At 48.5% G+C, this 25,524-nt stretch overlaps 1 protein-coding gene across 5 annotated transcripts in view; it reads right to left on the bottom strand.

The window, feature by feature from the left end:
• Cabin1 (calcineurin binding protein 1) overlaps positions 1–25,524 on the bottom strand; it is a 122,042-nt gene that overhangs the window by 93,628 nt on the left and 2,890 nt on the right. For all 5 annotated transcript variants that reach the window (XR_015645094.1, XR_015645095.1, XM_087598410.1 and 2 more), the window contains exons 2-16: positions 18,143–18,216; positions 17,601–17,693; positions 17,063–17,176; positions 16,144–16,278; positions 14,050–14,230; positions 12,876–13,005; positions 11,166–11,315; positions 9,697–9,983; positions 8,408–8,576; positions 6,499–6,635; positions 5,558–5,775; positions 3,336–3,414; positions 2,637–2,824; positions 1,556–1,708; positions 355–549 (exon numbers count right to left, since the gene is read on the bottom strand). Coding sequence is in view for 3 of the 5 variants with exons in the window: in XM_087598410.1 (XP_087454536.1) it covers positions 355–549; positions 1,556–1,708; positions 2,637–2,824; positions 3,336–3,414; positions 5,558–5,775; positions 6,499–6,635; positions 8,408–8,576; positions 9,697–9,983; positions 11,166–11,315; positions 12,876–13,005; positions 14,050–14,230; positions 16,144–16,278; positions 17,063–17,176; positions 17,601–17,693; positions 18,143–18,145 (2,232 nt within the window). In the remaining 2 variants the exon portion in view is untranslated. The remainder of the gene's footprint in view (positions 1–354; positions 550–1,555; positions 1,709–2,636; positions 2,825–3,335; positions 3,415–5,557; positions 5,776–6,498; positions 6,636–8,407; positions 8,577–9,696; positions 9,984–11,165; positions 11,316–12,875; positions 13,006–14,049; positions 14,231–16,143; positions 16,279–17,062; positions 17,177–17,600; positions 17,694–18,142; positions 18,217–25,524) is intronic.

The following is a 25,524-nucleotide window of genomic DNA, read 5'->3' as shown; positions in this document are numbered from 1 at the left end:
GGTGCACATTTTTCTTGACTCTACACTGTATGCGATCAATTTATACATACTCACAATTAATCTAAAATGCAATAAAGCAGAGAGGAACAAACAAATAGACAGATGGAGGATATCTTAGCCATTCTTTCCTCCTCTGTCTGCCAAAAGTTCAGTCAAGTGTGGGCTCCCCTTGACCACACACCTTATAAAATCCAAACTCTCAGGCTCTAACATTAGCCCGATCTTGACCATCTCTTTGGTCTGGCATCATTTTAGAGGGTTGGCTAAGCTCCCACTTTTCCCTTTGGGGTTCGTGTTTTCCTACACAAGTAAAGGCAATATAAACATGGACGGGACCCAAGCGTAAGCACGTACCTGCAGCAGAAGCAGCTGGGCCGGCCTCTCGGGAATGGAAGTCATAAACTCCAGGTGTTTGGCTCGGTCAAAGCCACTGGTGCACAGAGTGGGCCGGAGCAGCTGCACCACAGCCTTGTAGTCGCCCGCCTCAAACAGCCGCTGAATCTCCTCCAGGGACTGGCACCTTTCCAGAGACTTCAGGTTCTTATCAATCTGGACAGGGTCCAAAAGTGCTGTCTGATGGCAAATCTCCCACCTCCTCCCTGAACTTAGCCAAGGTCTGAGTCATCCCATCCAAGCAGGAAAGACAAGCTAATACTCCAGCACTCCATTTCATCCAGACTACAGTAGGCTCCCTCACTTAAAACACATCAGTGTCCACACAATGCACATATGCCTTCAAAAATAGCTACATGAATGCCAAGGTCTATAAGGTCTTTAAAAGCACACACTGCCACTACAGAAGCAGAAGGGTTCTCTGACAGTGCTGAAAGCCTCCTGGTCAGTTCAGCAAACCAGACTTGAGCAACCACAGACTGCCAGGGCACCAGAGGGTTGGCATGCATTACTGACCCTCAGGGCCCTTTCCCCACAAGAGGCCCAATGCACCCTGGCACACAGGCAGCGGAGAACCTGGTCTTTCCCCAGAACAATGGTAGAGGAATCTAACAGCGACTTTGAGCCATGTGAACACATCACAGATGAGGAGCTGCAGCAGGGGGGGAAACACGGTGAGAAGAGCAAGCACAGGGAGAAGGGGACCATCAGAAGCTGCCGGGCACACACTGTGGACTGTTCCTCCACAGCCAGGTCAGCACAGGGGAGAAGGAGGAGGAGGAGGAGGAGGGGGAGGGGGAGGAAGAGGAAGAAGAGGAAGAGGAGGAGGAGGAGGAGGAGGGGGAGGGGGAGGAAGAGGAAGAAGAGGAAGAGGAGGAGGAGGAGGAGGAGGAGGAGGAGGGAGACAGAGACAGAGACAGAGACAGAGAGAGAGACAGAGAGAGAGAGAGAGAGAGAGAGAGGGAGAGAGGGAAAGGAACAAGGACTTCTACACCCTGCTTGCTCGAAGCTCCCACACTTGGTGGTGGACACATCCCTTCCAGGACCTTCTGCTCAGCACCTGGGCATTTCTTATTCCACAGGAGCAGATCAGGTCCGGTCTGATAGATCAACTCAGAGTAAGTCTTCCACCAAGAAAACACCATTATAAGCTTCCACTCACTTCCTCCAGAGAAACAATGGAGTCATTGTGCAGGTTGGGCAGCCGGATGACAATGTCCCTTTGCTCAGCCCCTGCCTGGGCTTGGAGAGCCGTGGAGCTCTGGAGTATCTCTGTGCAGATATCATAGTTCTCCAAAGCTTGCTCCATATCGCCCTGGTCAGAAGGAACAAGAAACGGGGCCTAGAGTAGAGAACTAATAGTGTTACGCCAGGTCCCATACATTCCTGATCTCACTCGATGCACACACCCTTAAGCTGGTTTTTGGTGTTTGCTTAAAGACAGGGTCTCATAGTCCAGGTTGATCTGATACTAACTAGTACAGGCTGGCCTTGAACTCCATCCCTCTAACTGCTGGGATTACAGACATATGCCACAAAGCTAGGTTTTTAACTCAGTATTGCTATCCTCTTACCCCGCCCCAAAAAAGGGCTTTAAAGAAAAGTGGGGCTAAACAATATTTGTTGAGTGATCTATACCTCAATTCTGTGAAACACAGAATCACCAACCCATGTCACAGGTGAAGACACCAATGCCAGCTCAGCACAGGTGTCATACAGACCCAGACTTAAAACCAAGGCCTGTCCTAAGTGTAGACCCGAAATCCTTCACATAAGTGTGTTGCTTCCCTCAGACTGAGCTGCTGCGCTGCTGAGCTCTGGCTGCCTTTGACACAGTCTACCAGTGCACCAATCGCTGGCACTGAGGGCTACTAGGGAACTGCCAAGCCACTCTGGCCTTCCCAGCTAGGCTAAGGAGAGGCCTCCTCGAACCCTCAAAAACAGATGCTCCTTTTGGAGAGCTCTGTCCCATTCCTGATACTTGCCTGAGCTTTTTTGGGAAAACAGGAAGGGGCAATCGAGGCAATCATGAGTAGGGGTTGCTAGGGAACAAAGAACCCCTCCCAAAGCCCTGTGGTAGGCACTGAGGTGCTTTCCAGAGTGGCAGTGACGTTTGGGCTGCTGACATGCTGGCAGTTCCCCTCCATACCTCATGGTCTCAGTCCAAGCCCACTAGAGCTATGGATGTATATTTCCTCAATATGGCCAATTCTCTGCCCTCCCTGTCACTGCATGGGACTAACCTGTAGTGCCAAGAAACGTGCCTTCAGCCAGTAAACACGGACCACAAACTCCAGCCAGCCGTCCTCAAACAGATCCCGCTGAGATGACGCAAATGACAGCTGCAGGAGGTCACCCAGGCAGTGGGTTCCTGGGAAGTCTGGCCCAAACCTGCCTGTCACCACACCAGCAGGGCAGTTCCGGGGAGACACTGAAAACCACCAGAGCAATGTGAGGCCCCGTGTACATCAATCATCCCATACCCTCCTGCCCCAGAAGGCACCTCAGCCCTCCCTGAAGGGTCCATGACTAGGCACTCTGAGTCGTCAGAGACTTAGAGCCGGTGAGCAGCAAGACAGAGAGTAGCCAGTTGGGTAGAGGTACAGAGACCACAAGCGCTGCGACTGAGTTCCCTGACTGAGCTCTGAGCTTATCTGCGCTCTGCAAGTTGGAATGCACAAGGAGGTCTGAGAGGACTGCGGAGACACACAGCACTGAGCAGTCACTCCCAAGGCGGCACACTACCTCCTCACGTCCCAGCTAACAGCTCCAGCAGATGCGTGTGACACCTGCCTCTGCTGTCACCTCACAAGCACTGGGAGATGTACCAGAGACACTTGAAAGCCACCTGAGGTGCCCGCACTGCATGACTGAGCACCCCCACTTCCCTCAGCCTTCTGGGGTTCACAAAATCACCACACCAAGATCCAGATGCCTCTTACCCGTGGAGCTTCTGCCTTTGGTCAGAAGCCACTGGTCCAGTTGGAGCTCCATGCAGGAAAGAGACATCAGCATCATGTCCTGTAGGACAAGAAGCACAGGTAGGGATAAACTCACAAAGATTTGCCAAATGATGAGGTAACCATCTAAATGTCACTTTTCTTTTAGGACAGGGTCTCATGTATCCCAGGTCTGGCCTTTGAATGACTCTGCTGCCGTGGCTGACCTTGAGCTTTAGTATCTCTTGTTTTTACCTCCTGAGCCCCGAGGTTACAGGTGTGGGCCACGATATTCACCCATCTCCTCCAGGGCTGAGGGGTGAACCCAGAGCTTTGTGCAGGCTTCGCAAACTTTCTACTCACTAAGCTACACCATCAGCTCTAATATTTACTTCTTACAAACCTGTTTAAAATGTACTTACGTATTTTTCCTTTTTTAAAAAAGATTATTAGTTTATTTTATGTGAGTACACTGTAGCTGTCTTCAGACACACCAGAAGAGGGCATCAGATCTCATTACAGATGGTTGTGAGCCACCATGTGGGTGCTGGGATTTGAACTCAGGACCTCTGGAAGAGCAGTCAGTGCTCTTAACCACTGAGCCATCTCTCCAGTTGTTTGTGCTAGACTGTGTGTATGTGCATGTGTGTGGTGTGTGTACGTGTTCGTAGTACAAGTGGAGGGGATCAGAGGACTCTGTAGAGTTCCCCCACCTCTACGTGGGTTCCAGGTAGGCAGGGAGTACAGCAAGCTCTTGCACCCACTGAGCCGTCTTCTGCCACTCCTGAAGTTACTTTCGGTGAAAACACAATCCTTCCTTCCACCTGTGTGTTAGTTATAAACAACAAGCAATGGGCACTTGCCAGGATGTCTAGATAAAACAAGGGATGGCTCTACCTAGCAAGGAAGCAACCTGTCACCTCACTTCTGCACCACCCCAGACACAGGATATCCACCTTTAAACACTAAAAGTACCAGCCATGTGATGTGCCATCCCCAGAGCGCTAAGGAAGCTAAGACTGGGGGACAGCGCCCTGCCAGCAAGGCATAGCTAGGAAAAGGTCCGCTATTTCAGGATTCCAAATGCTGGCTCCCACTGATTCACATTGTTCCCGGAGGGAACAAGGCCGGGGAAGGCCACTTGGTGCTACTTGAGGTCTGCTCAGCGAGGCAGCAACGGCTCTACAGGCATCAACTCCAGCCGGACTCTCAGCCAGAAGATGACCTGGACTGGGCCCTGTGGCAGTCTGGATGAGACTACCACAGGCTCACAAGTTTGAATACTTGATCCCCAACTGGTCAAACTGTGAAGAATCAGAATGTACGGCCTTATGGGGGAAGGTGTGTCACTGGGGCAGGCCCGAGTTCCCGGCTATTTGTGGAGATGTAAGTTCTTAGTTGCTGTTTCAGTACCTTGCCTGCCTGCCCGTTGCCACACTTCCTACCACGATGGTGATGTCCTCCTGTCCCTCTGCAATTGCAGACCCCAAAGAAACCTCCTTCCTATTGACTTGCCTTGGTCATGGTGTCTTATCACAGCAACAATAAACACCTAAAGCAGACCTGACGGCTCTCGTTTTCCCACCTCAGCATCTGGCACTCTACCTTCACGATAAGAAATGGGTCTGATAGCCTACGTTTGTTTGAGCTCTAAAACACCACAGCAGCAGCCTGGGATATAGCGTGCAATGGACAGGGCTGAGTAAGGCTCCATTACTCCCCTAAATGCCCAGCTTAGCTTTTCCTGTTTTCTCAGCTGACAGATATGTGAACAGGGCTGGAGATACAGTTCAGGGGTGCACAGTCCCCCCAATACCATGCATGCACACAAATTAGCAATAGATCCTAGCTTTTCAAATATAGTCAAAGGTTCCTTTTCTTTTCCCTACAAGCTCCCCCAACGCTAGAAGTCCGCCCCATGGCTGCTGCTTCCTCCTCATGTCCAAACGTCTTGTCAGCTGTGTTCAAGACTCTCAACCTCGTTGCACTGCTAGTAATAGAACCCATGACCACCATGGCCCAGCTGGCAACAGCCTCCTCCAATCCGCTCTACTCACTATAATCCCCAGAATATTCCACTCAGTCATCAGGGCTCTGTGGGGCACAAGATAGGCCCTGTGGTTCCCTGCCTCCAACTATACAATGGCCTGGGTTCTAAGCTCGTCCCTGGGCCAGTGGGAGCTCCCTGTCACTGGCTCCCGTACACTGGCCTTGCGAGGCCCCACCTTGATGTGCTTGTTGCTGCAGTCCCTCAGCAATGGGTTGGGCAGGCTGGTACTGTGCCTCCTCCAGCTGTGGTAGACGCTAAGTACGACCTCCGCCAGGCCTGGGGGCCACTTCAGCAGGAACTTGTGGCCCATGCTCTTCAGGTAGCGCATCATGAGCTCCAGGACGCCCCCATTGGTCAGGTTCTCCATCAGGAACGCATGCACATCCTGCTTCTCTGTCCACACAAGGAAAACAACCTCACCAAGCGAACAGGCCCTCCCATGTCCTGTTCCTCTTCTCTTCGGAAGAGGACAGCGTGTGTCCTGCCTCCCTACTCAATCTAGGTGAAGAGAAGGCCATACAGAAGTGTTGATACCAGGCTACCAGGGTTCAATGCCGGCTCCAACACTTGTCAGTGCTGAGCAAGCCTCTCAAAGCTCGCATGTGTAAGATCAACAGCGAAAGGGCTGGCCAGGGCTGCATGTGCAGTGAATGAGATCGTACGCACGAACAGTTGTTGGGACACGGAATAAACAGAACCCATGTTAACACATTAAATTTACAAAGGCCAGCCTCTCAATCCAGTGTTCACAGCAGCACAGCACCTGGATCCCTCAGCTCACCACAGGCAGTTCCTTCACCAATTTTTTAAAATGATTGATTGATTGATTGATGATTTAATGTATGTGAGTACACTGTTGCTTTCTTCAGACACTCCAGAAGAGGGCATCAGATCCCATGACAGATGGTTGTGAGCCACCATGTGGTTGCTGGGATTTGAACTCAGGACCTCTGGGAGAGCAGTCAGTGCTCTAACCACTGACCCATCCCTCCAGCCCCCTCCGCTTTATTTTTAAAGACTTCCACCATCTGGGGTTATGAAACACCCCAGAACCAATTTGCAGACTGACAGAAGGAAGACTGTCCAGCAGTGACTGACCACACTGTCCATTCCTACCAGATTCCATGAATGTGGCTGAATCGAAGGACAGTCGATGAGGTCCCACGTTCGAGAAGCTCTCCAGTTTGGCTTCTGACTGAACTTCATAGTTGTTAAATGGATCATCTTCCTCCTCAGGGTCCAGTTTTCTTAACCTACATGAAACAAGCATGCTAAAATCACGAAAGCCATACCATACCGCTCACTGTGACAGAGCATCCCAGCTCCTCCTAGGAGAGCAACCACATCAAGCCAAGATAACTGAAACAGATGGGTGAGAGCATCCACAGCCAGAACCCCCAAGAGCTGCTCTTCTCTCCAGATTTCTGTGACTGATCGGTACCCACACCTGTTCATTTACAGCACCAACAGACGGCTGCGGGGCCAGACAGACAGACAGCATAAAGACAGGGAGTGGGCAGACCATAAGCAGGCACTCAGACACAAACGACCAAACAGGGATCACCACCGACAGAGTCACGGGGACTCTGCGCTGGAGAGCAGACTCAGAGGGAATGCTCTTCAGGCTGACAACAGGGAAGGGCTCACACGAGCAGACGCTCGAGACCAGGTCCTAAGGAGAACACAGATGTGCTGTGGGGACTCAGGGCTGCAGTGCGGGCACACACCACACCCATCCATCTAAGCTCCTCACATTGCAGCCACCACCCTACAGAGTCTTCTAAGGACCATGTTTTGGCCACCCCTGTAGCTTCCTCAGCTAGTACCTCTCTAGTATAACATTCAGGGCACCTATTTACTGCACATACACTCCGGCAAGACTCCAGAAAGCAAGCTATTATATTGTTATAGGAACACCCAAAGTAACGAACACTCAAACTTCACAGGAACTGACTCAAATAAAGCAAACACAGCTCCACATATACAAGGCAGGAGACGAGAGCCAGAGTATGAGAGCTGGGCTAAGAGGAAGACAGGATCACTCGGCTACATCACACTCTTTCCCTCTTCCAAAAACCAACTTTCCTGTACTGCACCTCAGGTGAAACTGGCAGACAGCACCACCTCTCTACCTTGGTCCTGCCTTAGCTGTGCACCACAAACAGCCCTGGCTCTAAGAGCTGTACCCTCATGGGAGGGAGGCTGGGAAGGAAACGACAAGTGGCGAAGTGCATTGCTATTAAATGGATGTGTACTTCTGCTACAGCTTGCACTGTACAGCTGCTCCTCTTGCACTGTCAGAGTCCCTACTGATATAAACTGTCACTGGTCAAAATGACAACCAAGACTTGAGATCTCTGGACGGAGTACTGATGAAACCCTCCTCAGGTAACAATGGAGGAAGACACAGGGGTGAGAGAGGAAGTCCTGGCAAGCCACGAGCATGCCCCCAGATGCTGTGAGGGGATGATGGACCAGAGCACATTACTTGCCCCTTCACTCTACCGGGAATGAAATGCGGAGCACCAGGAAGCAGGCCCGCTGGCACAGTAAGTCCTAGAAAGGCTCAGGATAGAGCGAGCGCCCGGGGCTTCTGAAGAAAAGCAAGGCCAAAGCAGGAGTGATAAAAACCTGGGATTCTTTGAGGAACATGGAGAACTGATCAAATGAAGGGGCAGGCTCTCCCTCCATCTTCTCAGAGTGCCATGGAGCCATGGCAACGTAAAGCCAGGCAGGCACAGGCCCACTGAAAGGCAGGTGGCTTCCTTCCAGGGGCTTCCACGAGCATCCCAGCGGCCCTGGATACCCCGAGAACACGTGGGTGTCCTGACTACGCTGCCCCAGCCCCTCTCTTTCATCCTGGGAGGACTCAGGAAGCAGCCAGTCAGTCACCAGGGGATAAACAGGCAGCTCCTGTACTCAGGAGCCGGGAAACCCACTCTGTATTCAAGCAAAGGTCCAGGGGAAGAAGGGGGCACCCGAGGGCAGGGGCAAACAGGCTGAAAAGTCACCAAGTGCCCAGTACCTGGACGGCAGGAACTTTACCAGAAGCCCCTGGAAATCCACCTTCTCTTCTTTTTTGCACTTGGTGTTGCGGACACGGGCAGACCTCCGCTTTGCTGTCTCCCCACTTTCCTCTAAAGTCTTCTTACGCTTCACCCCTTTTTTAGATTTATCTCCTCCGGAAACATCACCTTCACAAAGAATGACAAACTATTACACAATGGCGGGAGAGGACCCACTGGTCCCCTCTTTTACGATCCACCAACACCAGCATCTTCTCTAACAGTTCAACAACACGAAGTCCTGAGTCCCTAATGGTCGGTCATGCTCTTCCTGAGCCCAAAAGACCGCAGGTCAGGGCTCAGAACACTCGTACTAACAAGCTGTGAGAGCCTGCGGCCTGCAGGCAGTCTCCTGGGATGGGTGAATGAGTGGCACTACCCCCCCAATGCCCAATGAGGGGATTAGCTCGAGACCCATGAATTACACAGAGAACAAAGGAATGTCATGCAGCTGAGAGGACCAGCCAACCACGCTGCAGTCACTCTCTCCTGCCAGTGTTCTTTTGTACAGCGGCAGAAAAATCAGAAAACTGCATGGGAACTCCTGGAAAAAAAAAACTTTACAATTCCAGTGCTAATTAAAATGCACTACTGCACATGGTAATAATTTATGTTAATGTTTTCTATGGTCCAAGAACTAGGAATGCATCCACCTAGCAAGAAAGCAGGACCAACACCAAGGACAGCAAGGGGACGAGGTACCTTTTTTCTTTTGAGACAGGGTTTCTCTGTGTAGCCTATCCTAGAACTCACTCTATAGACAGGTTGGCCTAGAACTCGCTGAGATCTGAGTGCCTCTGCCTCCTGAGTGCTGATTAAAGGTGTGTGGCAGCACCACCAACACATGGCTGGGGGAGAGGCAGGTCCATGTCCTGGGGCCAGGATACAGTTTTTTACAAGGCTGGAGCTCTCATTTCCACTCAGACCATGCTCCACTTTATTTCTTAGACAGTCTTTCCCTGGCCCTGTAATACTAGTGAGCTCCTAAGATCCTCCTATCCCCACCTCCCCAGCAGTAAGACTCTAGGCCTCTGTCACTGCACTCAGCTCTTCATATAGCTGCTCGGGATTTGAACTCTGGTCCTCACACTCATAAAGCGAGTGCTTTACCAACTGAGCTCGTTCTCACTCAGGCCACAAAGACCAGCATGATATATCTCCCCGGAGATGCCAAGGCCTCCTGCTCTTACTCCTGCTGGGCTCCCCGTACATGGGCTCTTAAGAATGTGAGTCCACAAGGCCTGCTCACCCATAGGAGTGCCCGTGTCCAGCAGGCCAGGACTGTGCAGTGGGAAGCTGGTTGTGGTCACAGAGGTGTAGGAGAGCACAGGCTCGGCCACAGCAACAGTTGGATTGGTGCAAACAGGACTTGGCTGGACCACACTGACAGGAGTAACCACGACGGAGGGGGCTAGCAGCTGGCTGGGATCCTGGTAGTCAGACAGGTCAATCCTCTTGCCCAGGCTGGGCCTGGGAGGCTCACACGTGGTGAGGTGATTGTACATGGCAAGCAAGCTCTCTCCAAGGCACTTCCACCTGCAAAGACAGGTCCGCCATACCGGTCAGCACCTGCAGGGATTCAGCAGAGCTCCCAGGATCTTCACAGATCAGGGGACAGGCAGTCAGCGTTTATACTACTATAACGACAAAATACTGGATCCAACATGTGCTAAATGGAGAAGGCCAAGCCAGAGCAGGTGCAGAGACCAAGATCTTCCTGCTCCTCACCTCAGCCGAGACTCCTTGATGTTCTATGTCATTACACCATCCCCTATGAAGCAGGCAGGCAGTTACCAGCTTTTAAGAAACAACATGTAATCAGCATCAGGACTGCTCTGGAGAGGCCAGGAGAGGAGCTCTATACCAGTGGCAACGACTCTGAGTAAGGAGCCTACTGAGGGACAAGGGGTTTGGATTGCGACACTGATGGCAGACCATGCTAACTTTAGACTCAATAGCGTCACGGCAGAACCTGGACGCACAGTACGTATGCTTGAGACAGTCTCACTGCGGAGCCCCAGCTGGCTTCAAACTCACCGTGCAGTGCAATCCGGTCTGGAAACCAGAGAACTGGGCTTCAGCCTCCCCAGTTCTGGGATTTCAGGCGTGAGTTTGTCCATAATGCCAGAATTTTTAAAGCATTTTTTTTTTTTTTTTGGTTCTTTTTTTCGGAGCTGGGGACCGAACCCAGGGCCTTGCGCTTCCTAGGTAAGCGCTCTACCACTGAGCTAAATCCCTAGCCCCTTAAAGCATTTTTAATGCCAGAATGCAAAGCTTCCTACCCCAACTCCAGTGTACCACCAAACCAGCTCTCTGTCCAGGAAGGAGCTCTGTTATACATAACAGAGCTCACAAAGGCTATGCTGGGACCCATCTTAAAGAGGAACATCTATCTCATCTGGCCCTGGTATGAGCAGACTCAACAGCCATGAGCGTCCACCCTGTGACAAACGCTAGAGTCCCAGGTCCAAATGTTAATGTTCTTTCCCCTTCTCACAGAGAAGACTAGAAGGGACATTCCTGGTGTCAGGGTGAGCAGCTTACGCACTGGGCATGCTTAAAGAGCTAAGCGGCTTTTAGTAGTCTGCAAGCAGGTACAGGACTCCAGCTCTCTAGGCTCTGTGCACTCCCCTACCCTCCCATTGGCCCCAGGTCTAGCCTGGGGTTTCTCCCTCCTGGGCTGCCAACCTGACATCCCCGGAGAAACCAGACACTTACGTGAAGAAAGGGATGGGCTGCACTAGTTTCAGGTCTGGCTCCTTTTCCCGCACGATCAACGCCTGCCTCTTCTTCCGCAGCCCCAGAGCCTCGTCTACAATGGCCTGTGTCTCTGCTGCATTCACTGACACCTCGTGAACTGACATGTCACTGCAAGTGTGTAAGGTGGGGGATTAGAGTGTTAAAGCTAGAGCCAATGCTAACATTTTATAGACAGTGATACCCTTTAATCAGTAATTTGGTATTTCCTGAACAGAAATTACAACCGGACTGACCTCAAATGGACGGTTATCAGCCTTCGTACACCTACATACACTGGAAATCACACAGTTTGTTCCTTCCACAGTTTACATGGGGCAAAGAGTTTTCAGGTGTGTTAAAAGTTAGCACCTTTGTGTCTGAAGAGCCACAGGAAAGAAAAGATCGCCTGTTCCAACAAAGTTATTAAATAAATATGTTCATCAAAATCAATGGTGTCCCCAAATACAGAAAGATGGGGGTCTCAGGGTCTCAGGTGACCACTCGCAGCCTGAGATAAGACCAGAGCAGACGGTCGTGGTGGCTCCAGCAGGACTGTGTCATACAGCCACCACTCAAGAGACTTAAGGATCTCACCGAAACAGTAGTTCATTAAAGACATCATGAACACAGCGTAGGCTTATAGAGAACGACCTGAGAGGGGCCAGGGAACGCCTGACCAACAAGAAGGCTTTTCTGGCTAGAGAGACTGTGAAGGGGCACAGAGCTCAGAACGCTGCAGAGGAAACATCAGAGAACTGCAGTGCTAAGGAGAAACGTGCAAACATGGCCGAGGAGGTATCTGAGGATTTTCTACTCCTGTGATAAAATATGACTGCAAGTCAACTTGGGGAAGAAAGCGTTTACTTCCCTTATACAACCAGGTCTTCACTTATACATCCACAGGCCATGACTGAGGGACTCAGACACAGCAGGAAGCTGGAGGCAGGAGCTGATGCAGAGGCCATGGAAGGGTGCTGCTTACTCACTTGCTCCTCATGGCTTGCTCAGCTTGCTTTCTCAAAGAACCCAGGACCACCAGCCCACGGGTGGCACCACCAACAGTGAACTGGGCCCTCCCCCATCAATCACTAATTAAGAAAATGGCCTCCAGCCTCCCCTATAGCCTAATCTTAGGAAGGCATTTTCTCCATTGAGGTTCCCTTCTCTCAGATGAGACACAGAAGTAGACATAAGTAGACATAAAACCAGCAGCAAAGGAGGTTAATCTGTCAGAGACAGACTGAAGACACAGGATGCTCACACAAGGGCCAGGAGGAATCCCAGGGATCAGAAGCAGCTCTGACAAAAGGAGGCTGAGAGGGAAAAGCAAGAGGCAAAGGGAGAGAGGGAGGGCCCAGACTGCAGGGGCCTCTGGATGGTACAGGTAGGAGGGAGCTTTGCTCTGGGCATGGCAGGGGCTGGCATACAATCAGGGTGTGTTTGGGATACTGAATTTGAGCAGTACTGATAAAAAAATCTTGGCAGGATCTATGACCCTGAGTTCAATCCCTATCACCTAACTCCACCGAACAAAAAGCAAGCAGGTTAAAGCAAGCTAGTTGATGAGGACGGCCAGGTGATGAAGCCCTGGCGCTCAGGGTCTCCAATCACTCATACATCAGGGCAGTGAAGGGGATGACGGTTGCTCCTGATGCTTCCTAACCACACATGATGTGATGTAGGCTTTACCATTTGAGGAACATTCGGAGTGAGTCCTTTCGGAGACAAGGTTGCTCTTCAAAAATCTTCTCCTTGAGAACCAGGCCTTTGCTGTAGCGGCAGTCTTTCTCCAGTGCTTTGCAGATGAAGTAAAGACATGCTAGCAGGAAAACAAAACAAAACCAAACGAAACAGTTCAGGAGCTAAGACTGCCTTCAGAGCTCTAGCCTTGCTGGTCAACACTAGGACAAAGTTCCCACACTGGAATCAAAGAATGCACAACAGTGATGGTGGGACAGACCGTAAAGACTGCTGGGTCTAGAACAGACCAGAACAGCTGAGAACACCCAGTGCCAGAGGCAAACAGACTGTGTGACCTTCCTGTACAGCCCTGACCCCGAGATTCGAGATTGAATAACCACTGCAAAGAATGTCTAAGCTCCCACCATGGGCGCGCACTGACTAATGGGAAAACAGCCTTGACATCGGGACACCTCGGCTATGAGACTGACATTGCCACCCAGTGAGCCTAGGGGGCAGAGCATCAAATTACCCCTGAAGCTACTCACAATGAGATCTGCCTTCTCAAGTTCTGGGCTTATCTGGAACTTTTCACTCCCTTTCCTATGTCTCACTTTTGGGATAGACAAGGAAATGCTTATCCTACAAATGTCCACCTCTGTATTTTAGAGCACATAAACTCTCTGGCTTAACAGGCCCACGGGTAGAGAAGAATTCTGCTTCAGGATGAATTATACCTCTAGTGTCACATACGTGTGAGGTATTCCCACCTTCCCTCTTCTCTTCCAACCCCATCCCCATCAAGCAAGGAGGAGGCAGACCCAGGCACGATCTACTAGCACCCTGATCTTAAGGCTTAGACTTAACCTTAGCCTCCAAAGCTATGAGAAATAAATGTCTCCCGTAAGCTGCTCGATGTGGCAGGCATTGTGAGTTCAAGACCAGCCTGGATGACAGGAGACTTTTTCTCGGGGGTGGGGGGGGACAGCAGCCCAAAAAGACGGTACACAAAGGGAACAGGAGGAGTCCCTTAGAGATGTAACAGCTCGTCACAAACTGGTAACTTAAATGAGGACTGGGAAAGAGAATGAGTCAGGCATGCAAGGACCTCTCCACTCTCCCTTGGTTTGACAGAACGTCTACTAGCGTACCCAAGTCAACCTCCCTCCTCTGCCCGACTCACTTGTGTAATCGCTGAGGGTGTACAAAACAGTGATGAGGTTGTCCAAGCAGGGCCAGTGGTCAGGATTACACCGGAGCCCTTCCTCAAAAGCATGGCGAGCCAGGGGAAGTCGGATGAGCCTCAGGGCCACATGTCCAATCTTGTACCAAAGGTTGACGTCTGTGGAATCCAGCATCACGGCCTAAAAGCAGTGTAAGCAGAGGTTCATGTATGCACTGCATTAGATTTTACATTGAACACACAAGGTGGGGAGAAAAGGAACACGGCACTGGTCCAGCTGTTTAAATCACCTAGGAAAATGGCAAGGCAGTGTCCCTACTTACAACTAACAAAGCTGGCTCACTTTCCTAGAGTCACGTTTCCAAGACCCAGAGAAATGACACTTAAAGAGCCACATGATGGGCTGGAGAGATGGCTCAGTGGTTAAGAGCACTGATTGTTCTTCCAGAGGTCCTGAGTTCAAATCCCAGCAACCACATGGTGGCTCACAACCATCTGTAATGAGATCTGGTGCCCCCTTCTGGCGTGTCTGAAGACAGCTACAGTGTACTTATAATAAATAAGTAAATAAATCTTTAAAAAAAAAAAAAAAAAAGAGCCACATGAAACAGAGCTTGATGACTCATACCTGTGGTCCCAACACTCTGGAGGCTGAGGCAGGAGGACAGTAAGTTCAAGGCCAACGTGAGCTACAAAGTCTGTTTCAGGACAGCATAGGCTACATAATGAAATCCTCAAGACATACAAACTACATAATAAACCTGGCTGGATGCCCCTGTCTGCAATCCCACACTCGGGAAGAGGAGGGGGATCAGCCCTGGAATACAGGTCAACTACCTCACGAAACTTGTTTTTTTTTAAATGTTACAGGAGCTAATTTATTTAGCTTAGAACATTTTCTCAACATACTGTGCTAATGGAAACATCTGTGTGTCCCTTACATATTAATAAGTCAAGAAGCAAAAGAGGGCCTTGGGGGAAACTCCCCTGGTAAAGTGCTTGCCTAACAAACACAAGAACCCAAGTTTGATCCTCAAAACCCATGAACATGCTGACCATGCTTGTCCCTAGGGCTGGAGCGGCAGACACAGGTGACTCTCTGAGACCTACTGGCCAATCAGACGAGTTCTAAGTGTTGAGCTCATGGTCAGTAAGAGACCCTGAACTAAAATAGCTGGACGTGTTCCTGAGGCTGGCATTGACCTCTGGCATGTGCACACGCATACTCAAGGGGTGGAATTCCGGAGCTGCTGAAAGGGTGGCTCACAGGTCAGGAGTCCTATCTGCTCTTGCAGAGGACGGGATTCTGGTCCTCAGCCAGCTCACGACCACGGGTAACTCCAGCTCTGGGAGGCTCTGAAGCCAAAGCATTAGCAAATGCCCACACTCATACTCTCCCACACACACACACACACACATAATGAAACGACATACTAAACCTTTAAAGGATATCAAAAGAAGTAAAAGGAATAGAATTCAAAGAATAATACAGGCATCTAACAGAATTCCTGAAGAGCCAGAGAAGACCTTAGTCCTCATCACTGTTCCAACACTCATTAGCAGAATAAGCCTGGGTCCTCATCACTGAAATGAGGCTAGGTTCACCCTTCTCTCAAGATGGCAGAAGACTGATCTTGGCACACTATGGGACACACAACAGAGATGACAACAGAAATATCACCAGCGTCGTTATGACTAGAGTCCACCAGATACGGCTGTCAGGCTCCGGTCTTCACCCTAGATCACCACCTTGTTACCTGCTATGTGAGCCTCCAGCCTCAGCCCTGCCCGGCTTGGCCTACAGACAGGTCCCAAGGCCCAGGGTTAGCTCTGTCTCCTCTCACTAGCGAGATAATCAAGTGCACTGGAATAAGCCACATGATGGCAGAGGACTTGACACTCGTCCTCTGCACTGCAGCCCGTCTCAGTCTCTAACCCTGCCTGCCTTCCAGGCCTTTCTGTGGTCAATGCCTCGGGTTCAGGAGCCTGGCTGGGGGGACACCGCTACAAAGTCTCTTCAGGTAACAGGACCGCTTCATGTCCCTTCTTCATCAATTTCCTAAACAGGAAGTTTGAATACTACCATCTCCATACCTCCAAATAAAACTCCATGGCTGTCTCCAGGTCCTCCCGCTGGGCTGCCAGCTGGGCCAGGTTCTTATACGTAGAATATTTCAGTATCAGTCCAGGGTGCTTCAGCCCTTCCTTCTCATCTCCGGATGAAACTGCCTGAGAGGAGACAGAGGCAAAAGTGACACCACGGCCCTACAGCCGCAGCAAGCGACCGATAGGATGCTGGCTTCCTGCTTGAGACAGCTAGATCCGCTTCACCTGGAAATGAAGGTGCTACATATTGGGTCTAAGCAGACCCAATAGCTCTTTCACATAAAGAGAGGCCAAACCACCATGAAGCACTCTGCAGAAGGTTGGTGACAAAGAAAGACAGGGACCCCTCTCTACCACTGCTGCCATATCTGAATGCTCAGTTTAGCTGCTAACATTTATTGGTTCTGAAAACCCAGCCCAGCCAGTTCCCCCTATTCAGGGACAAGTGTTTTAAAAACAGAAACAGCAGCCAGGCATGGCAGTATGCACTTTTAATCACAACACTCAGGAGGCAGACACAGGCGGAACTCTGATAGTTACAGGCCTGTCTGTCCACAGAGAGTTCCAGGATAGCCAGCACTCATCACGCAGGAGGTAGGGGTAGGACAATCAGTCACTTCAAGGCTAGCTGTGGCTAGCTGTGGCTACATAGGCAGTTCAAGGCTAGCATGGACCACATGAAGCCCTGTCTCAAGAAAAAAACTAAAACCAAACAAACGTATGTTTTACACACGTTACACATATGTCCACATGTGTAAAACAGAGAGACAGACACTGAAAAGCACTGGGAAGGGTGGTGCATGCCTGTAATCCAAGCATCTAGGAGAACCCTGAGTTTCAAGCTAGTCTGGACTTCAAAGTGAGACTTTGTCTCAAAAAAACAAAGCCCAGACAACTAGTGCCTCACCTCTCGCAGCAGGCGAGCCTCCAGGAGTTCATGGTAGGCCTTGGCAGACTCCTCAAACCTGTCATGTTTCTGTAGATCCAGGGCCTTGTGGTATAGGGCAAAGGCTTCTGCTTCCTGAAAACCAAGATGGAGATGTTTTCACAATACACAAAACTTGATCCTTTTAAATCAAAAAAAAAAAAAAAAATGTATGTAAAGGGAAGGCTATGAGTGACTGCTAAATTAATTGTCAGCTACAGCCTCTACAGTCAAAGAAAATCTACTACTCAGTGTTCAGACCTCATTACTGGAAAGAGTCCTGCACACACACACATGCACCAGGGGTGGGAGTCGGGGGTGGACAAGGGACAACAACACAAAGAGCAGGGCACACAGTTCTCAGTGTGGCTGTCTCCTGCATGAAACAAGTTCAACGCAAGGTAGAGAGCCAGCCATCTTCACCATGCCATCCCCACTTACAACTCCACTAAGGACACAGTGGAATTCATTTAAAATAAGCATCGAGAGCTTCCTCGGAAGAAGATCTCACACTGCATACCTGAGCCTCCTTTGTCTGGATTTTGTGACTTTTAAAGCTTCCTTCATGGTCATCTTCAATTGTGGAGCTGGCATTTAAGGCTGCAATTCGAATCTAGAAATGAATTCAGAGGAATAGCAGCACAGTGCTCAGATGAATACAATCTATGCTTCAGAATATACACTCAGCTATGAAAAACTGTGGAGAAAGAACCACCAACAATCACCCCGAGGAAAACTCCAGGATGAGAATTTGTCTCTGGGACACCAACCAAGAGTGGAAAGTATATCCTGGACACTGTCCCCCACAAAGAGAACACAGGCTGGGAGCCTCAATTTCTACTCAACACAGAAGACCAGGATATTATAGTAACAACTCCAATAAAACACATCAATTTCGTGTCTTTGCATCAGTGTGACTGATGACTTACAAGCAGCAGCCAGACAAGCATCCTCACCCACAGGTGCACCAACAGCCTTCCAGGAAGAAAGGCTGCACGGGACAAATGCCCCTAACCCCAGGAGCAGAGTGACAAACACTGTCACCAACAACATAGGCCTTACCATATTCAGAGATTCAGCGCCACCACGGAGGATCACTTCCCATCACTGGTGGGGGATGTGCCAGTTGACAGTCCCTAAAGAGGATACAGGACAAAGGGGTTCAGAAGAGCCAGGAATGGCACAGTACTCGGGCCCACCTCTGTCTCAGAAATATTAGGAAAAAAACAAACAAACAAACAAACAAACAAACAAGAAGACAAACCAGTTTGAAGGCTATAAAAGATGATGGGATTGGTAAGACAGTAGAGAAATTAAAACTTCCTATGTTGCTCCTGGAAATATAAAACAGTCCCTATGGAAAACACATTGGCAGGTTCTCAAAATCCCAGACAGAATTAGCCTATGATCTGGAACCCTACTCCTATGCACCCACTCAGAGGAAAAGAAAACATGTCCACAACAAAACCTGCTTATAAACGGGCACAGCATTATTCTAAGAGCTAAAAGGTGGGGCCACAGGACATCCATAATGAATAAACTGTGGAAAGTCTTTGAGGAACAGCCTCCATTCACAGAGAGTAACACCCTGGAGCACGCACGTGAAGAACCTGTAACACTAAGCCAAACGATCGATGTCGTATGCAAAGTAGTCAACAGTGTCTGCAACCAGGTGTGCGGCATCTCTGGAATAGACGAAATCGATCAGCAGGGAAGGAGAATGCCGACATCAGGCTGTGCCCTGCCCTAAGGCTATACTGTGTAAAATACAGGTTTTTTATAGGCTGTGCCTTGCCCTCAGAAACTCCATTTTACAAGCAGCTTTGACTCCCATTTTGAGAATGGAGAATGGCTATTCATGGTGAACATGTGAACTGCACATCTGTCTAACACAAGCCACACAACACAGACAGATAAATGACTTATTTCTGGGAGTAGAAAGGTTGCCACCTTATAAATGTATGAGGTGACCTAGGACTGTAGGAGCACATGAGCATAGTAAAGTGTTACCAGGAAAACTAGGCCCAAGAATGTACCAGACACACCAAACTAAGGAAAAAGGTTGACACCCACCTAGCACAGCACTGGCAAGAGCCCCCTTCCAACCTATCATCTGACCATCTGCCGTGTCAGGCAGGGCACTCCCAACTTTCCCAGGAGCTTCAGTTCAGAACTGTGACCTGCTCTCCAGTTTTTCTGGACTACTGTCCATGTGTCCATTTGATCACACAAACCCAGTACTGCCCCTTCCCCTCTCCCCTCTGCAGCTTCGCTTCTCAAACCCAGGTCCAGCAGCAGTCTGACCCACAACAGCTTTCACGGAGGTGACTCTGTTTCTATCAACTTCCTTACTTCTCAGGAAATCTCTTAAACTGTGCTGTGGTCTCTTAACCCTTGAGAGCAGCCCTGGAACGTGTGTGTGTGTGTGTGTGTGTGTGTGTGTGTGTGTGTGTGTGTGTGTCCCCTAGGAGTGTTTCCTTGGTTCCCTGGGATGTTTTCCCACTCAGCTGGATTCAGGGTACTTTGAGCTCGGTCTCCTCCAGGAGGAGCATTCTCCTGGAAGCCTTGCTTTCTGCCTCCAGGCTGAGAGAGGGCAGTGAAGCAGTCAACACCCCAAGCCGCACATGGTTAAAATCACGGTGATTCCCTAACCTGGACATGTCACGTGCATGAAGTAGAACTGGGGCTCGGCACCAGGTGTTTGCTGCACTTCTCCTGTGGAGAGGAGTGAAGGCATCCTTTGCCAGAGGCATGCTCTTGTATGGAGACAGTCCCCATAGCAAAAGGTTGCTGTGTAATTCGTAATGTGTACCCTAAAGTTAATATTAGTAACTAGCATGAGAGAAAAGAATCTGTGTTCACCTCAGCCACAGTTATCAAGGAAAGTGGCCATGTGTGTACCTGGTACCTGAGGTGTTGTTGTAAAAATATAAAAATAAAAGAGTAGTAGTCTTTCACCCTGCTAGGTCCTGCACCTCGGTGCCCCAAAATATCTGCTAGATATCTTGGCGGAAACACATCCCAGCCTCGAACTTTCCTACACTCAAACCCTCCTTAAAAGAGCACACAACACAGTAATCTTAGATCCAATTGATAAGATATAATTGCCCACTTAAACATACAAAGCCCGGTACCATCCATCCCTTAGGAACATTGATAACAACCTGTAAATACACAGAGCAGAATATCTTACTATGAGTGCACTGTCGCTGTCTTCAGACACACCAGAAGAGGCATCTGATCCCATTACAGGTGGTTGTGAGCCACCATGTGGTTGCTGGGAATTGAACTCAGAACCTTGGGAAGAGCAGTCAGTGCTCTTAACCACTGAGCCATCTCTCCAGCCACAGAGCAGAATCTTAACATCACCTGCCATGGCTTCTCCCTTCTCTCTCTCTCCTCTGTCTCCTCCTTTCTCTCCTAGTCTCTTCCTCTTCCTTCAAACTTCTCTCCCACCCATCCTTCCTTCTCCTCCAATGACAGGCCTCCTTCTATCCTGTACCTGCCTCACCTGTACTTTACAAATTCAATGGAGAGGTGGTTCTGGTGAAGTCACCTGAGTTCTGAGTCCGAGACTAGGCAGCTGTCCTTGGGGCAGTGGAATTAGCATCAAAATACAGAAAACTCCAGGGCAAACCACAACACGGAGGAAGTAAGAAACCATCAGATTCCCCTGACCTGAGTTACAGACGGTTGTGAGCTACCATGTGGGCTCTGGGAAGCAAACCCAGAAAACTGAAAAGTAATAAGTGCTCTTCACTGGTGAGCCATCACCACAACCTACAAGTTTACTCTTTAAAGTTATTTTCTTTATTTATTAAAGAAAGTCTTTTTGAAACTTAAAAAAAAAAAGAAAAAAGAAAAGTGGGAGCACCTGGCAAACTGGTGCCATTGAAACAGCCACACCTTGTGACTTTATTATCACCACTATTTTATTATTGTTGTCTTTGGCATTACGAACGAAAAGCATTTGTTGTTCACACTGTGAACGCAGAGATTCTGCTATTCACTGGGAAAACCTATTTCTAGTTATGGGGTGGCTCAGCCCTAGAACACACTCCTAATCCAAGAGCTTTCTGGTTTTTATAAACAGGATTAAATAAAGTCAACCATAGGTCAAGAGGAGGAGCAAGCAACCAGTGGACAGGGAAGAACATAGAGAAAAACCATAGAGAGGAAGTCAGGAGGACAGATAGTGAGGCACACAGGAAGTAGAAGGGAGGGACATTCAATTTGAGGGATTTTGAGACAAAGTGGAGAAAGAGAACTTATTTTTCTCTTCGGGACATTGACTGAGGGGGAAGGTCAGCTGAGCGCTCTCTCTGCCTCTCTGAGCGAGCAGGCTTTCCCCCTAGCACATGGCTACCAAGACTTTATTGGCAAAATCTAACATTTGACATTTTATTAAGACAACAACAAATTTTCATGTATGTTTTTTACACAGTGTGCTCAGAACAAAGAAGGGGTGACTGGAGAATACTGTGGCTTGAGTATTATTATACCCTCCAAAACTAACACTGAAATCTGGTTCCTAATGTAACAGTGCGGCAAGATAATGGGGCTGGGACCAAGAGAGAGTTCAGTGCTAAGGAGTACTCAGCTCCAGTAGAGGACACAGGCTCAGTCCCCCTGTCAGGCAACTCACAACCACCTGTAACTCCAAGTCCAGAAGATGTGACACCCTCTTCTAGCCCCGTGGGGCACCTGCACCATTTGCATATACACATATACCCATACACATACTAAAAATCAGAAATCTCATGTCTGACCCCAGTGCTCCTGTAGCAAGACAGGAGATACCCTGGAAGCTCACAGGCCCCGGCTGGCCAGCCTGATAAACACAACAGCAAACAAGAGAGACCTTGATTTCAAAACAAGGTGAAGGGCTAGAGAGATGACTCAGCCTGAAAAGGCACAAGCTTTAACAACCCGAGTTCAATCCCCAGAACCCACATAAATATGGAAAAGAAACCAACCTCCACCCAGCTGTCCCCTGACCCCTGCATGTATACTGTGGCAAGTGTATGCCCACCTGCCTTAGTTTGGGTTTCATTACTATGAAGAGGTACCACAACCACAGGAACTCTTATAAGGAACAACATTTAATTGGGGCTGGCTAACAGTTTCAGAGGTTCAGTCCACTGTCACTGTGGGAAGCATGGGAGGGCAGGCAGACATGGTGCTGGAGAAGGAGCCAAGAATTCATTTTGATCCACAGGCAGAAGGGGACTGTGTTAGTGGATATAGCTTGAGTACTGAAGATACCAAAGCCCACCCCCACAGTGACACACTTCCTCCAACAAGGCCATGCCCTCTAACAGTGTCACTCCCCATGGCCAAGCATTCAAACACAAGAGTCTATGGGGGCCATTCCTATTCAAACCACCACACCATCCAACACACACACACACACACACACACACCTTTCCATATACGTTATTAAAACCAAGAGAGTTCTGATCAAAGCCTAAGGGCTGAGACTCCAATGATAAAGTTTGCTGTGCAAATATGAGGTCCTGAGTTCAGAGCTCCAGCATCATCTGTAAGCCTAGAACTAGGGAGCAGAGACAAGAAGACCCCTGGAGCTCTCAGGCCACCTAGTCTAGCTACTGATAAGTCAAGGTTCAGTGAGAGATCCTGTCTTTTTTTTTAATATTTATTTATTTATTTTATGTATACAAGCACAGTGTAGCTAGCTGTCTTCAGACACACCAGAAGAGGGCATCAGATCTCATTACAGATGGTTGTGAGCCACCATGTGGTTGCTGGGAATTGAACTCAGGACCTCTGGAAGAGCAGTCGGAGCTCTTAACCGCTGAGCCATCTCTCCAGCCCGAGAGATCCTGTCTTAAAAAATGAAGCGGGGTTGGGGATTTAGCTCAGTGGTAGAGCACTTGCCTAGCAAGCGCAAGGCCCTGGGTTCGGTCCCCAGCTCCGAAAAAAAGAAAAAAAAAATGGAGCATGACTTCCAATACTCATCAATGACCTACACACACACACACACACACACACACAGAGAGAGAGAGAGAGAGAGAGAGAGAGAGAGAGAAATATACACACAAACCTGTATACACATGCAAGCAATACACACATATGCTTATATAAATACATATGTATGTGTGTACGTGGGCCATTATTCACTACTGTCAACAACAAGGAGGAAGAGCCATCTATTTAAAATTGTTTAAGTATAATGGACAACACTGCAGGTGTCATGGCCAGCAAGCAGGAAGATTAAGCTCACGTATAGCCTGAGCTATATATAAAGTGAGACCCTGTCTACATTAACAAAAGCAAATCAATCTAAAATAAAAGAAACATAACAATATAAAAATGAAAACGATTACGTCATCTAAGTGGAAAGAGTCATCAGTTATTTCCATACAGACACAGCATAGCATTTAAAAGCGCTGGCTGTGCTGGCTGCTCCAGCCGAGGACCAAGGTTTAGCTCACATATCAGGTGGCTCACAACCTCCTGTAACCCAGTTCCGTGGGATCCAGTGCCCTCTTCTGGCCTCTGCAGGTACTGTATGCTCATGGTGCGCATATAGTCAAGCAGGTACACAATAAGGTAATTTAAAATGAATTTATTCTTCAGATTAAAAAATGATCAAATTCAATAGCGATAAGCAAGAACAACCAAAAATCTTTTGAAAAAGATGCAAAAAGAAGAATAACTTCTTATCATGATAAAATAGAAATGTATACCTTGGTTCTGAAGCCAGAAGAGTATTTAATGGAAAGCACTTCACACATTTCCATTGCTATCAGGGATAAAGTCAGATGACCACTACCTCTGCTATTATCCACTACGGCACTAGGGCGATCGGCCAATGCAGTGCGGACAAGAAAAGCAAACTGAGGTTTAAGCATGGGTATAAAGGTTACATTTACTCTCACCACTGTAACCCCAGCAATGGAAGGCTGAGGCAGTAGACTGTGGGCTCACAGCTGGCCTGGGCTATATGGTGAGATTCTATGTTAAAAAAAAAGAGTTGACTAAGAAGTAAAAGTGTTACTAATTAGGTGACAGTGACATATGCCTTTAATTCCAGCACTCTAGAGGTTGAGGCAGGTGGGTCTTTCTGAGTTCAAGGCCAGCCAGCCTGGTCTACAGAGTGAGTTCCAAGACAGGGGACACAAAGAAATCCTGTCTTGAAACAACGACAAGACCAAAATAAAGCAAAACAAAACAAAGAAACAAAAAGAAACCCAAGAAAAGTGGTACTAATTGCCAATAATAAAACAGAATACCTTTTTAAAAAATCCACTAACCCATACACTAATAAAAGAACTCAGTAACAGAGCACAACACACCATTAGTACATACACAGTAAGCCATTAGTACACACACAGTAAGCCATTAGTACACACACAGTAAGCCATTAGTACACACACAGTAAGCCATTAGTACACACACAGTAAGCCATTAGTACACACACAGTAAGCCATTAGTACACACACAGTAAGCCATTAGTACACACACAGTAAGCCATTAGTACACACACAGTAAGCCATTAGTACACACACAGTAAGCCATTATTAGTACATACAGAGTAAGCCATTAGTACATACACAGTAAGCCATTAGTACACACACAGTAAGCCATTAGTACACACACAGTAAGCCATTAGTACACACACAGTAAGCCATTAGTACACACACAGTATACCATTAGTACACACACAGTAGCCATTAGTACACACACAGTAAGCCATTAGTACACACACAGTATACCATTAGTACATACACAGTAGCCATTAGTACACACACAGTAAGCCATTAGTACATACAGAGTAAGCCATTAGTACATACACAGTAAGCCATTAGTACATACACAGTAAGCCATTAGTACATACAGAGTAAGCCATTAGTACACACACAGTAAGCCATTAGTACACACAGTAAGCCATTAGCTAATGAGTACAGAGTTGGAGCCTGGCTCAGCAGAGAAGAGCATCGAGTACTCTAGCAGAGGACACAGTTTGGTTCCCAGCACCAACATCGGGTAGGTCCAGCCATCTGTAACTCCAGCTCCTGAAGAGCTGGTGCACTCTCCAGGCTTCCCTGGACATCTACATCCCGTGAACATACACGCACACAGACCTACACACACACACAGACCTACACACATACGTAATTTTAAAATTAAAATAATTTACAGATTAATATAAAAATCGATGTATACATATAAGCAAATATCCCATTCACAGGAGCAACAAGATGAAGTCCTCAGTAAGAGATCCGCATCGTATGCAGGGAAAATTGTAAAGCACAACTCAAAGTGTGAACATGAATGCAATGGACTTCTCCTCAGGTAGGGCTCAGCTATGCGAAGGTGTCCCAATAGAAACACCAAGACAAGATGGCACTAAGCACCATTCAGAAAAACCTAGGAACAAAGTATAAAAAAAAACCTTCTAAGAAGGGTATAAGCTTTAA

Source organism: Rattus norvegicus, chromosome 20 (genome assembly GCF_021556685.1).
Source record: "Rattus norvegicus strain SHRSP/BbbUtx chromosome 20, alternate assembly SHRSP_T2T, whole genome shotgun sequence".
NCBI lineage: Eukaryota > Metazoa > Chordata > Mammalia > Rodentia > Muridae > Rattus > Rattus norvegicus.
Note: the sequence above shows the minus strand (reverse complement) of the source record. Positions and strands in the feature narration are given on the sequence as shown.